The 12934-nt window shown below is 35.8% G+C and overlaps 1 protein-coding gene across 1 annotated transcript in view; it reads right to left on the bottom strand.

The window, feature by feature from the left end:
* EIF3H (eukaryotic translation initiation factor 3 subunit H) overlaps positions 1–12934 on the bottom strand; it is a 120653-nt gene that overhangs the window by 12595 nt on the left and 95124 nt on the right. Inside the window, exons 3-5 of the mRNA XM_036876361.2 lie at positions 9294–9461; positions 7678–7777; positions 6301–6450 (exon numbers count right to left, since the gene is read on the bottom strand). Of these exons, the coding sequence (XP_036732256.1) occupies positions 6301–6450; positions 7678–7777; positions 9294–9461 (418 nt within the window). The remainder of the gene's footprint in view (positions 1–6300; positions 6451–7677; positions 7778–9293; positions 9462–12934) is intronic.

The following is a 12934-nucleotide window of genomic DNA, read 5'->3' as shown; positions in this document are numbered from 1 at the left end:
GTACCTGTTTGTGACAAGTTTTGCCTTGATTTTAAATGATCACACTGGCTGCTATGCAGAGAACAGACAGGAGAGTAGAAACAAGGAGGTCAGTTAAGAGTCTAGTGTCGAGTGTTGTCGACACTCATACACTGTGATGAGAATGTAAAATGGTGCAGCCACTGTGGAAAAGAGTTATGGTGGTTCCTCAAAAATTTAAAGCTTTTGACCCAGCAATTCTACTCCTAGGTATCTAATCAAGAACTGAAAACATATGTTCACAAAAAAGCTTATATACATATGTTAATAGCTGCATTATTCATAATAGCCAAAAAGTTGAAAAAACTAGAATGTCTATCAAAGGATGAACAGATAAATAAATTGAGGTATATCCATACAATGGAAGACTGCTGAGTTATAAAAAGAATGCAGTACTGATAATATGAATGAAATTTTAAAACATTAAGTGACAGAAGACAGATATAAAAGGCCACTTCCTGTATGGTTCCATTTACATGAAATGCCCACAATAGGCAAACCACTGAGGTAAAGTAATTAGTAGCTACCAGGTGTAATAGTGAAACCTCACTGACGTGCAGTTTAGAGGCCAGCAAGGATGGCTCTGTACCCTAATACTCATCCTCAACTGCAGATCAAACGAGAAGACCAACCTTAGGAGACGGACCTTGCAGGCTGCTGCTCCTTTAGATATTACCTTATTACCCAGCAGGAGGAAGGCTCTCCTCTTCTCCCAGCAGCAGCACAGCTAATGAGAGACTGCCAGAACTCAGCCAATGAAAAGCCATTGTATTTTAAACTCCCAGTTTACTCCACTAGACTTTTTGTTTTTTACAGCCACTCCCAGCTCCCCCATTTTCCTCTATAATAAAGAGCGTTCCTCTCCTTTGTTCTTTGGACTTGCCTGTGATTTTGCCATAGCTTGCTTGTCCCAAATGGCAATTCTCTATTCCCAAATAAACCTATTTTTGCCAGTAAAATAACTGGCAGTTTTATTTTTTAAGGTTAACACAAGGTATGGCAGGAGGAGGAGTGAGTGCTTAAAGAGTATGAAGTTACTTGTTTGGGCTAATGAAAATATTCTAGAATCAGCTCTGTACTCGTTAAAATGGTGACATTTGTTATGTGACAATCACCTCTACTTTAAAAATTACACACACACACAAACACAAAGAATCTACTGTGGTCTTACAGAGAGAAATAATGGTGGCTTGGACTAGTGCTGGTGGCAGTGAGCAAGGAGAAAACTGGGCAGAACTGAGAGAAATCAAGGGTGACTACCAGTTTCCTGGCTTAAGCAGCTGAATGGTGGTTACAGCATTTACAGAAAGGAGAAAGGCTGAGGAAGGTACAGACTGAGAATACTGGGAATGAATGAAAGTAAATCCACTTAAAAGTATGGATTACATCTGTAACATGAAGAAAAGTTTCAGCTCTTTGTTAACTAGCAGAAAGAGCACAGAACTGGTATGTCTGCTTGTGTGTGTTTATAAATAAGTTAACCTTTTAATCCCAGATCTGACACTACCTACATAAGCCTAGTCCAGTGTCTTGGTCTAATGACTTTACCTGTCTGAGAACCAGGTGCTTTTTGAAAATTAAAGTTTCCTTCATATTTATTTTTCTCCATTGCAATTTTGTGAATCACTTTTAACTTTAAAATATTTCTTCTTCTTTGGTAATCAGATTTAAGAATTCACTTGTTTTCTTCTAATTTCTTAACAATTTGATTGTAATTCACCCATAATTAAGTGTTTGAGAGCCAATGGTGCAAGGTGAGGAATTAAAATGATTTTTTTCCCAGTACCTACTATTGATTCCCTGATTATATAGTCACACTGCTTCCCATATATTCTTACAACACACATTACACTCTTACAATACACACTACAGACTCTGCTAGTCACTCTACTAGATACTAAGGATTAAAGCATATGACATGTTGCATTCAACACATTCTAGTGGGGCACAGGAATACAAACAGATAAATACAACACTGTGTGGTAACTGCTATATAACAGAACAGTAAGTTAAAAGATAATTTGCTATGATCAGATGAGATTTTTTCAGATTGTGACAGCTGAATTTTGAGTTTCTGAAGAGGAGTTGGAGATACAAGTTGGAGACCAGGAAGGTAGAAAAAGGCACTGCAGATACTGGACACAGGCAGCATGTTCAGACACTGACATGAAAAGCATGATGCATCTGAAGAACAGCAAGTAACTCGGTACACCAGAGCACAGAAGGGCAAGACTGGGGAAGAAAAGGATAATGAAAGTAAAGAGGCAGACAAAAGTCATAGCACAAAGCCTCTTGGAAGCTAGGATACAAGTTTGGGTTCAACTCTAAAGACAGTAAGGAACAAGCCAAAAATTTTAAGTGTATAAGTAATATGATTATGCAATTTGCATTTAGTGAGATCACTACCATGAAAGAGGAAAGGTTTACAATCAGGAAGTTAGAGGAGAATGCAAAAGTAATCACAAATAGAAATAATAAGGTCCCAGTCTAAGGTAGCAAAAGATATGGAAGATAAAATCACTCCAGGAATGTATACAGAAGGCAGACCCCCGAGGAATAGATATTTAGGGATGATCCGAAGAGGGCTCACTGTGGAGAATGAGAAGTTGAGAGTTGTAGTTTCAGAGACTCCAAAAAAAATGTATTTCAGGAATAAGGGGTTATCAACATATTAACTGTTTAGGAATCTGCAACATCCAGGAATACAGTGCTAAGTCATCTTGTGTGACTTTAGTGAGAGCTCTAAGAATAGATGGAACACTGAGTGTTGAAGATTAAGTGGAAAAAGAGTCAATACAGACAGTGACATGTATAAAATTCTATTAGAAAATGAAGCAAAAGGTGAAACGAGATGGGTTATAGCATGAGGAAAAAAGCTGCTGTTTTAGTAACTTTGTTGTTTTCTCAAGCTGAGGGAGACTTAAATTTAAATGTCCTTATTCCTAGGATATGCATGCTTAAATATTTAGGGGTAAGAGTCATGTGTGTAATTTACTTTCAAATCATTCAGGAAAAATAGCGTTTCTAAATATAGACAGAGAGTAGGTACAAATGTGACAAGATATACAACTGGTGAATCCAGGTAAAAGGTTTATGGGTTATTTGTCGTGTTAATATTCTTTCAATTTTTCTGAAGTGCTGAACAGTTTCAAAAATTTTTTAGAATGTGAAAAACAAGAGTGGGAAAAATTATTACATTCAATAACTGTAATAGAAAAAATCAGTATAAAGAGAAACTGCAGATATCTAAAAAAAAAAAAAAAAGAGGGCACAGAAAAAACATTTAGCTCTGAGAAGGCAGAAAGGCAGATGGGACTGGCATGAAGGAGATCCTGATACTTTCATTTTCACCAGTGGAAGAACTGAGGCACCAAGGGCTTTATTAAATACAGAAAATGCCATAATTAGTTGTTAAATAAGTCATTTATGTCCTTAAGTGAAACAGGAGTTCAGAGAAGGAAAAGATCACCACAAATCCTATGACTGAGCAACCGGGGACAGGAGTGCAGTGACACTGGAAAAAACCATCAAGGAGCATTATTGCCATGTGCAGACAAAGACCTGTTATTTGTTCCCAAACCTTAAATCTTAGAGACTGACTACACTGATTTTAGCAATGAAAAGGGTACTATTAGAATTAAGAGCCTCACTCCCTCCCAGAAAGGCTTTAAAGTACTTATAATACCATGTGTTATAGATACATGTAACTATAGTGAAAGAACACAGGGTGTGTGGACTTTAAACATTTCATAACATTATATTACTACAATGCTCTTCAGGAACATATCCAATAATACTCAAAAATCTGCACAATGGGCCTTAAAGGGCAAAAGGAATTAACAATAAGACGTAACTATTTCACAGATATCATTCACAGGAAAACAAATCCATTACCAAGAGCAATTTTATGAGGATCTCTTCAGTATCAATTCAACTAGCATACTGAAACAGGGAGTTATTGTTAGGAGTTTCAATAATATAGCCTTTTCTTTTATTGCCAAGGAAACAAAGAACTGAAAACAGATAACTTAAACAGATGTGAACCAAGACATACAGTGGTAAGTCTGCTTTGGCTAGAGTACCAATTTATTCTTATTATGGTAAATGTATGATGCCCACTCTTAGTTTACTTTTTTAAAGAGGAAATAAAAATTTTTTTTCATATGTGAAAAGCTTAAGGTTTGTAATAACACATTTTTAATAATTAATAAAGGCTGTTATGAAATAACCATTATTAGGACTTCTACCTAGTAAAACTGAAATTAAAAATTAGAATTTTTTTAAATGAAAAAGAATGTAGAATGTTTTACTTAAACATGGAATAAAGTTACCAGGTAAATCAAAGAACTGGCATCCACATATGGGTTGTGAAAAGCAAGACCAAGCAAAAATGTTTAAGGAGCTGCTTGAGAATGATTTCTGATGCAGTTTCTTAGAAAAAATTTTATGGTGACTGGCCTGATCACCATCATCATGCTATTAATGTTACAAATTAAAATTTGAGATGTACAAAGATTCTTTTCATTCTTTTAGAACAGTGTTATCAATTTGGGTGAATGCAACAGTCCATTAGTATAAGCACTGCTTCAAAGGCTGTTTCATTTTTTTTCTACCAACAGGGACACCAATTTACCCTTTAAATAACTTCATAGGGAAAGCAAAGGGTCTTTCTTCCCATTATACATAAAATACAGAAGATAAAAATTATAATAAAATATTTGTCTAGATCTTTGTTGCTATGGCAAACTGGGAACATATTCTTGACAATTATAAATGCTGCTTTGGACAAACAGACATTACAGATCAGCTCAGTGGTAATGTTAAAAGCACAAAGGGCTATATTTGTTTTGTGTGCTCAATAAAGGAAGATTGAGAAAAAGGTGAAGACACAAATTATACAAGCAAAAGCTTTCACATAGTAAATTTAAAATTATAACTATATATACTTATAAATATATAAAATTGTAACCTTGATGGTGAAAATGGTTCTTAGCTCAATGCTTTAAATACAAATGTGCAGAATGTGTTTGTAAAAGCACTAAAGAAAAGTATGACCTTCTAAAAGAGACAAATTAAGGGACTATTATGAATGTACGTGTCTGCAGTCAAACAGTACATGCTTTGGTGACAAGCAGCCTTGCAACCTGGATGTACTGCTGAACACTCCATTTACCACCACTTTCCATCTCTACTCCCTGTAAAGACTTTCTGGTGGCCTCTGTGATGGATTCATGCAATGGCAAGTGGCACTTCAACCACAGTCCCACTCATCCCAGAGCATGAAGAAGGGCTCCTCTGGTGCTTCTGGATTTTCCCACTTGTCTTATATCAAAGAAGTACAAAGTCTATATGTTCTCTTGTACAAGCTTCTTTCTGGAATAACTAGCAGTCTGATAAATAATTGAGCCTCTGTTCCAAACTGGTTGCTTAAGAAAACACCTTGTTTCTTTCAGCCATAGGAACAAATGCATATTGATTATCTACTCTGTCCATTTAATTTCATTCTACATGTCAACTGTCAGCCTTCTCCCACCACAAAAGTCACTAACATCCAGCTTAAAGAACATTTAAGAGGAGCTATATAGACAATTCTGTTCATATTTCTGTTAAGAGCAATAAATGAGGGGAAAAGAAATATTAATTCCATGAAGGAAATAATGTTTTGGAACACCTCAGTCAGCATTTTCCCAACATAATAAATAAAATCTTAGCAACTAGATAGCTAACATGGTCACAATGGAGGAAATTATGTCACCGCTGTCTAAGACAGCCAAAGCCAGTGTCAGGTTCAGAAAATTCTAATTTTAGTTGAAAATCCAAACTGGCAGATTACTACTAATAGAGTCTGCATATGAACAAGAGCAAGTGCCACAAGTAAAACAAAGAAGCATTTTTGTTTTTCTCCTGATAATTCTTAACTATATAGACATAATACTATAAGCCTCTAAAACAGTGTACAATAAATAAAGCTGAGACAAATAAAAAAAAAGCTTCTCCCCTGGGCATTTACCATATCAAAGCAAAAATGATACAGCAAAGGCAGCAGAAGGTTCTTACAATGAGGGCTATTAGTATTCAAACACTGTTTTACTTTATCAGTTTGGCATTTTTCCTCGGATCTTAGCATGGCTGGACAAGTACTAACTACCATGTTATTACATATGTCTTAAGAACCTCAAAATGTGTGTAAGTAATTTATTTTCTTATTTCATAAGTTAATGTCTAAGTAATCTTTTGCAGAAACTAATAAAAAGGGACTTTTCATTATATAGGGCCACTTACCTACTAGCAAGACTGAGTAATTCGTGTTTATCTGCTACAGCTGACTTCTTTTCAAGCTCCCACATTAAGACGTTGATCAGATGTGAATTTTTAATTACAATCGGCACTTCTTCAAACATGTGCTCAAAGGTGATATTTCCCTTTTTCAATCTGTGAAGCATGTCAAAAAATACATTAGTCTGGTGGTCAGAAATTAGTGTTAAATTGATTATTTCATATATCTTCCCTAATCACAGGCCCTTTCCAGGATCTTTATTTCATTAGCACTCTTTAAAAAGGGAAGAGAAACTAGAATTTTACAGAGTCAAAATAAGTCAAGTGATTTGAATAAATGAAAATGATCTGCATTTGAGTTACAGGCCCAGAAAATTAGATTTTTGGCAAAATAAACTATTCTTTTTTTGAAGTAGGTGTCTTCAAAATTATATTGATTCTAAAAGGTCAATGTCACAGGTTATGCTATATAACCTATATCTAAAACATTTAAAATAACCAGAAAAAAGAAATATACTCTAGTCCTGGGAAAATTCAATTTTAAAAGCCTACTCAACTAAAGAGATTAACAACTAGCAGAACATTCACAAGACATTCCATGTACTGTGGTTCAAGAACACAGCAAGGATGCAACGTCCCACAGTTCAGTTTCAGCTGCCACACCCAGGACTTGTCCATGAGTTAGCTTTTCTTTTCGAATTCTTTGCACCTTCATTTCTTTAGAGGCCGAATGGCAAACAATGAATTCTCTGTGCGCTACATAAAGCCAAAGCCACTAATTTCAATTTAATAAGAAATAAAAATAATAAAATTACATAATCAACTATAATTAACAGAAAAATGAAAGAATTCTGAATATTTAAAAATTGTAATCTAGTTATTTCAAGCCACTATGTAAGATCACAAAACAGCTTTATCAATTCTCTATATATTTGTTACCCACAAATTTCCCAAAAGCCACATGCCTTACTGAATTCTTAAAATGTTTATCTCTTTCCCACCCCCTCCCCCCAAAAAACATGAGTTCAGAAAATTAGACATACAGCTCACAACCATTCTGACACAGAGCTTACAACCTGACAGCAGCTGATCAGTCATTCCATCTCCATTTAATCATTTATTTCTTCCAGTAGCTAATTAATTCCCACTCTAACTGAATTTGCCCATGGTGAGAAGAACAGATGAGACATTCCATAGAGAACAGTTTAAACAAGGAAAGGGAAAAATCAAGTGGCACTTGGCCACGTACAAGACTTCTACCATACACATGGCAAAAGCATTAACACGCCACCAGCAAGGATTCAATAAATGTGGCAAACTAAAATCTTAAAAAGAAAAATACCCATTCCTTTACCATATGCCTCATAGCCCCAAAACACTTACGCTTCAGGAGAAAAATCCTTTTCTTTACAAACTTCCATCAGTTTAGGAGTGAGTCTGTATGCTTTCAGTGACAGAGACCCTTGGGCAGTTTTTATGGGATCTCAAATAAAGAAAAGAAAAATAAATTACTAGGAATTTTATAGGCACAGTAGGCACTGGTAGGCAACATTCTATTACTTATCATACAATCTTTGTAAAATGAAGATCAAAATAAATAATCAGAACATAATTTGAAGCAGATTCAGACCAGTATTGCAAAGAGTAAGTGAAAATGTAGGAACCTATCATTCTACTTATAACAGGTAAAATAACTTCCTCACTAAAGTAAAAAAAGACGATTCAAAATACCGTTATTTTCAAGTCTATTCCTCAGCTAGAACCAATTATCTTGATGAAAATTAAATATATCATATGTTCTATATATCTTATACAAACCTTGTATAATAAGGAGGAAATATTGGTGAATATTAAATGAAAATTCACTGTATATACCACACCTCAGTCAACTAATTTAAATGAACAGCCTGCAAACAAAATTTATCCATCCTAAATCACTGTTCAAATTTTTTACTTGAAACAGATTCTAAAAAAAAAAAAAACCACTGAAGTCAAAGTGCTACCACAAAAGTGTCTTCAGTTTCAGAGAAACTAATTTTGTCAAAACTGACTGCTCAAACACTCCATGAGTAAGGGAGCTTAACACTTGCTGCATGATAACGGCTCCGGCATGCCAATATTCGCCTAAAACCTGTGTTAACATTCATGTTGTCTGAAACTTAACACAGTGAAACTTTTAGCAATAGGTGATAAAATGAAAACCAAAATAGATTGAAACAAGTGGAAAATTCATCAAGGTCTGATGATGCAATGTTTCCAGCCAATATAAGTACACTTTAACAACTTGTTCTTTACTGTAATCCAATTGTTAACATACTGAAACAATTTTGGGGCAGCTCATAAGATTGATCGTATTCATTAGTATTTTTTCTGACAGATACTCGGGACGTTACATTTACTTCTCAGCTGGAAACTATATGCAAGTCTGCCAGATATGGCAAACTGTGAGTGTTTGGGGAGAGGGAAGGCTATAAAGCTGTTAAATTGCCTACAGTTCTGATACAGCACAGAACATCTGGTCTGGAGAGCTTGAGGAAACACCATTAAATAGGCCGAAAAGAAAAAAATCTTTGTGCTAAGAAACAGTCCAGGTTTTGTACGCTGCTGTCAGAGGTATAAAAAAAAAAAAAGAACTTGGCACACTGTGTTATGATTGGTCAGTCACGTACCGAGCCAGACACTCCAGCAATTGGGGTTTGTTAGACATCTGGTCTAGTTCCACCAGCCCCTTCAAATGAGGGAGGGGAGATGGAGGAATAAAAATGAAGCAGCTACTCCAGCATTCCAAAACGTACACATCAGGGCTCTGATAGCAAGAAAAATAAACAGAAAGAAGGAAACCCTGTCTAGACTTAGCTGCTGCTGAGGCTGCTGCAGAAACAGGGTTGGTATTTACTTGAGAAGGCCTGCCAGGCTGCTCAGAGGTAAAAAGACAGAAAGCAAAAATAGTAGTAATAATATTAAGGCAAGAAAGCATAATAAAGGAAACTCCCACTAACCGTAAATGAGGACGACAGATTCTTCAATGGCATGCTGGTAACTGAACTGAGAATCTAGGAGGGCCCGAGTGACAAATGAGCCGTAGTATGTGGACTGGTACCAGCCCACGTGGAGGTGATCGATGTTTACATGGCGAAGGCTCCGCATCATTTCCATCTGATATTGGACTAGATGATGGGGAGGAAAGGGATAAAAGAAGAACTATTTAATGATGCCAGCAATATTAAAAGCAAGCCGTTTTGGAAACAAATTTCTAACAACTATTTATTAGCTAAAGGGAAAGGCTTCCAGATTTAAAATTCATTCAGTTCACATATAAAGAAGACAAAATTAAGTTTTCAAGTCATTTCAAATCAGTTAGTCTTTCCTTTTTTTTACTGATGAAAAAGTATTAACAGGTATTAAAAACACAGTAATAATGCCTGTTCTAAACAAGAAATTATTTGTTAAATGTGATTTCCCTTTCTAAAATTCCAAAATAGCAAATGTTTAAGAAAAAATTTGTGTAACTACTAAAATGAATGAATAAAGGAGAACAGTTACCAATATCTTCTTCACACAGCTTTTACAACTGATAAATTACAATCATCAAGAAAATTAATGGAGAAACAACTACCACATTATTTAAATATGAACAAGATACAAGCTGTAGCTGATTTAAAATATAAGAATTCATTTTTGCCTTCATGTGGTGCCCCCTGCTGTATATCCTAATTTAAAAAATAACTCTTTTTTCTTGCCTGTGTGTTTCTTTGTGTTAAGTAATGCATACTATTTTTGCATTAGAATAGAGTTATATTTTAATCACCATGTATGGAAAGAAAAAGTTGAATGATTTGTAGTTTTGTCAAATTAATGACTGTAATATATATTATTAACTTAAAGCAGAATTACTAGAAAAATAGGTGCAAGCTGACAATAAATAAAACATTTTTAAAAAGCAATATAGCCCAATAAAGAGTAGCAAATATGTAATACGAGAAAATTTTATAGTCGACATAATATCCAACCTATTCTATTATAATGAGTTCATGACTATGTTGAATATGTTATGTATCTGCTTAACTTGGAATCTAACCATTTCACTTTTAAAACTCTTAATTAGATTTCAGCAAAAGTAAACTTATACGTCTGTCATTTCCTTGGTTATAGCACTATGGTTTTACAAAGAAAACAAGATTCAGGATCACAAAGATTTTTAAGAGCCTTCCTCAGATGGACACACACAGCCTTTTTTCAACACTTGTTACTACACAAAGAAATTATAAATCTGCTATTCCAAGGACGTGAGGCATGTGGCCCAGTGGAGTTACCACTGCTCCAACAAATTTACTTCTGGGGATTGAGTAGTGGAGAGATGAGCTTCTATATTCCTGGGGGTTGGGGCAGGGAGCACAGGGCATTACCATTTTCCTCTTCTACAGCTTAGAAAACCATGACACAGAACATTTTGGAAGGCTTTAACAAAAACTTATTATTAAGGTCATAGGACTTTTCATATGACCTGAATATGTTATAGATGAATATAAAAATTTCAGGGTTAAAGAGCAATAACAGGTGGGTTGATAAAATTGCTTTTGAAAAATCTGAAAATCTACAATATACTGGAATTTCACTATTACACACACAAAAAAGTGCTGGGCCTATGCTATGTGAAATTTCCAGACATTCTCTTTGTTTAGACTTATCACCCCAACTTTAAAAATTAAAAAACTTTACAGAAAAATTCCCTCCTGGAGGTATCACCCAGAGAAAGAAAGGATTTAAAAGGACTGCAGGTGGTCCGTGAAAAGATGCGATGCAGATGCTACAGCTCCAAAGTATAGCTGGGGTGCAGAGACCCAGTCCTCCTCAGGACTACTCATATAAAGCTCCAGGAAATGCAGTTTGAAGAGGTCACTGATTCAATTAAAAAAATTTTTTTTAAAGAAGTGGTTTTTTTTTTTCTCTTATATACCAGCCAAGGAACAAGACACAACTCACAAAAAGCCAAGCGAATTGCTTTATCTCTGCAGACTTTTAGGTCTGTGTCATCCTTCTAATGTTGACACAGATGCATGACCCTTGTCGCCCTTCATCCAGTTTTTCCTACTCCTCCAACCCAACTTTTCAAACAGTACAACTCCAAACCCTGCAAAAATGTCCTGTGAAACGAAGAAATGCACGGCAGGCTGCATGGCTACACTATCTCAAAACCATGCTCCCCAGCAGCCACCACTAATCAACTGAGCTGAGTCCCCATACCAGCTGACACCAATTTACCCTTCTGGCCTATGGAAGAGACAAGGGGAAAAAATCATGCAATGGCGACACACCAGTCACTTTTACACAGGAAATAGGGAATGGCCATTCCAGATTCTAATCTCCTGGGCAAATGCCATTGCTTTTGTGGCTATGCTAGTCTCTCCGAGGAGTTATATTAGGGGTAGGTATGTAACACACATACAAAAGATCCAATTTAGCTACAAACTAAGGTAACAGTGGAGGGGAGAAGTTCTGCGCTATGTGGAAGGAGCTGTGACGAACCAAGCTGATGCACTGTCCCAGCCACAGGCTCAGGGTAAGTGGAGGGTAGAGCTATTTGCCTTCTTATGTCCAGCCGTCCTCTCTTTCCTGGGCTGAAGTTTTAATAAGTTGATGTAGAAGATGTGACTAGGTAGAGATAAGGTTCATTCCTATCCCTAGGATACCTCACATCTCAGAACAAGGAAAATCACAACAGAAGAAGGAAAAGAAAAAGGCTTCTCAAAATAAAGTGCCATAACTCCCTATTGCTGAGTTAATGCAGATCTATGAAGTAAGAAAAGCATTTAGTGGCAACTTCATAGAGCTGGTCCAGGGTCAAACACGCTTTCATTTTTGTTCTAAAGTTCTCATATTTAACAGGAGCCCTAGCAGCAATTTCAACCAATGATATTCATTTCTGAGTTAACAGCTAAATACTCCCCGGGAATTTCCCCAAGATGAATAGTAAGGGGAACAAGTTTTTGGAAGGGAACTATTTTAAAATTTATGATAATATTCAACAGAAGGACTCTGAATACTGTAGTGAAAACTGCAGGAAAGAACCTTTAAAAAACCATCTTAGTTTAAAAAGCAAACACCTACTGACTAAAGAGAAACAGTGCACAGCAAATGAATTTCAAAGACAAGTTGGTAGTTACTACTAAGCCAACTCAAATTACTAATACAAAAGCTACATACACTTAGATGCTATTGAGGCGGTGCTACAAAATTTGGAAGGATTATAAAAATTAGCTGAAGTTTTATAAATCTCTTCAATCTCTACAACTGTCTTAATTGGTTAAGCCTCTCCTAAGCAAAAGAGCCTGGTTTACAACACTGAGTCTGTTTGAAGATTGGCATCAGTATATTCATGTTCACTTTTTCCAGATATCCTCTTTGCAAAACAGTCAATTTTAAATTGCCTAGAGCTAAAATTGTCTTAACTAAGGCAGGCTGCCCAATAGCTATTCCTTTAAAAAATCTACCACATTTGTTGGGCTTTCTCTTGTTTTGTCTCCAAAAATGAAAACACTGAAAGTAAGATGATGTTTTTATTTGAATGCTATATCTGGAATTACAATGGCGAACAACCAAAGTTTGAGATTTAAGTTCTGAAGATCACTGGGAAGGACAA

The sequence above is a fragment of the Manis pentadactyla genome, chromosome 3, assembly GCF_030020395.1.
Source record: "Manis pentadactyla isolate mManPen7 chromosome 3, mManPen7.hap1, whole genome shotgun sequence".
Classification (NCBI taxonomy): domain Eukaryota; kingdom Metazoa; phylum Chordata; class Mammalia; order Pholidota; family Manidae; genus Manis; species Manis pentadactyla.
Note: the sequence above shows the minus strand (reverse complement) of the source record. Positions and strands in the feature narration are given on the sequence as shown.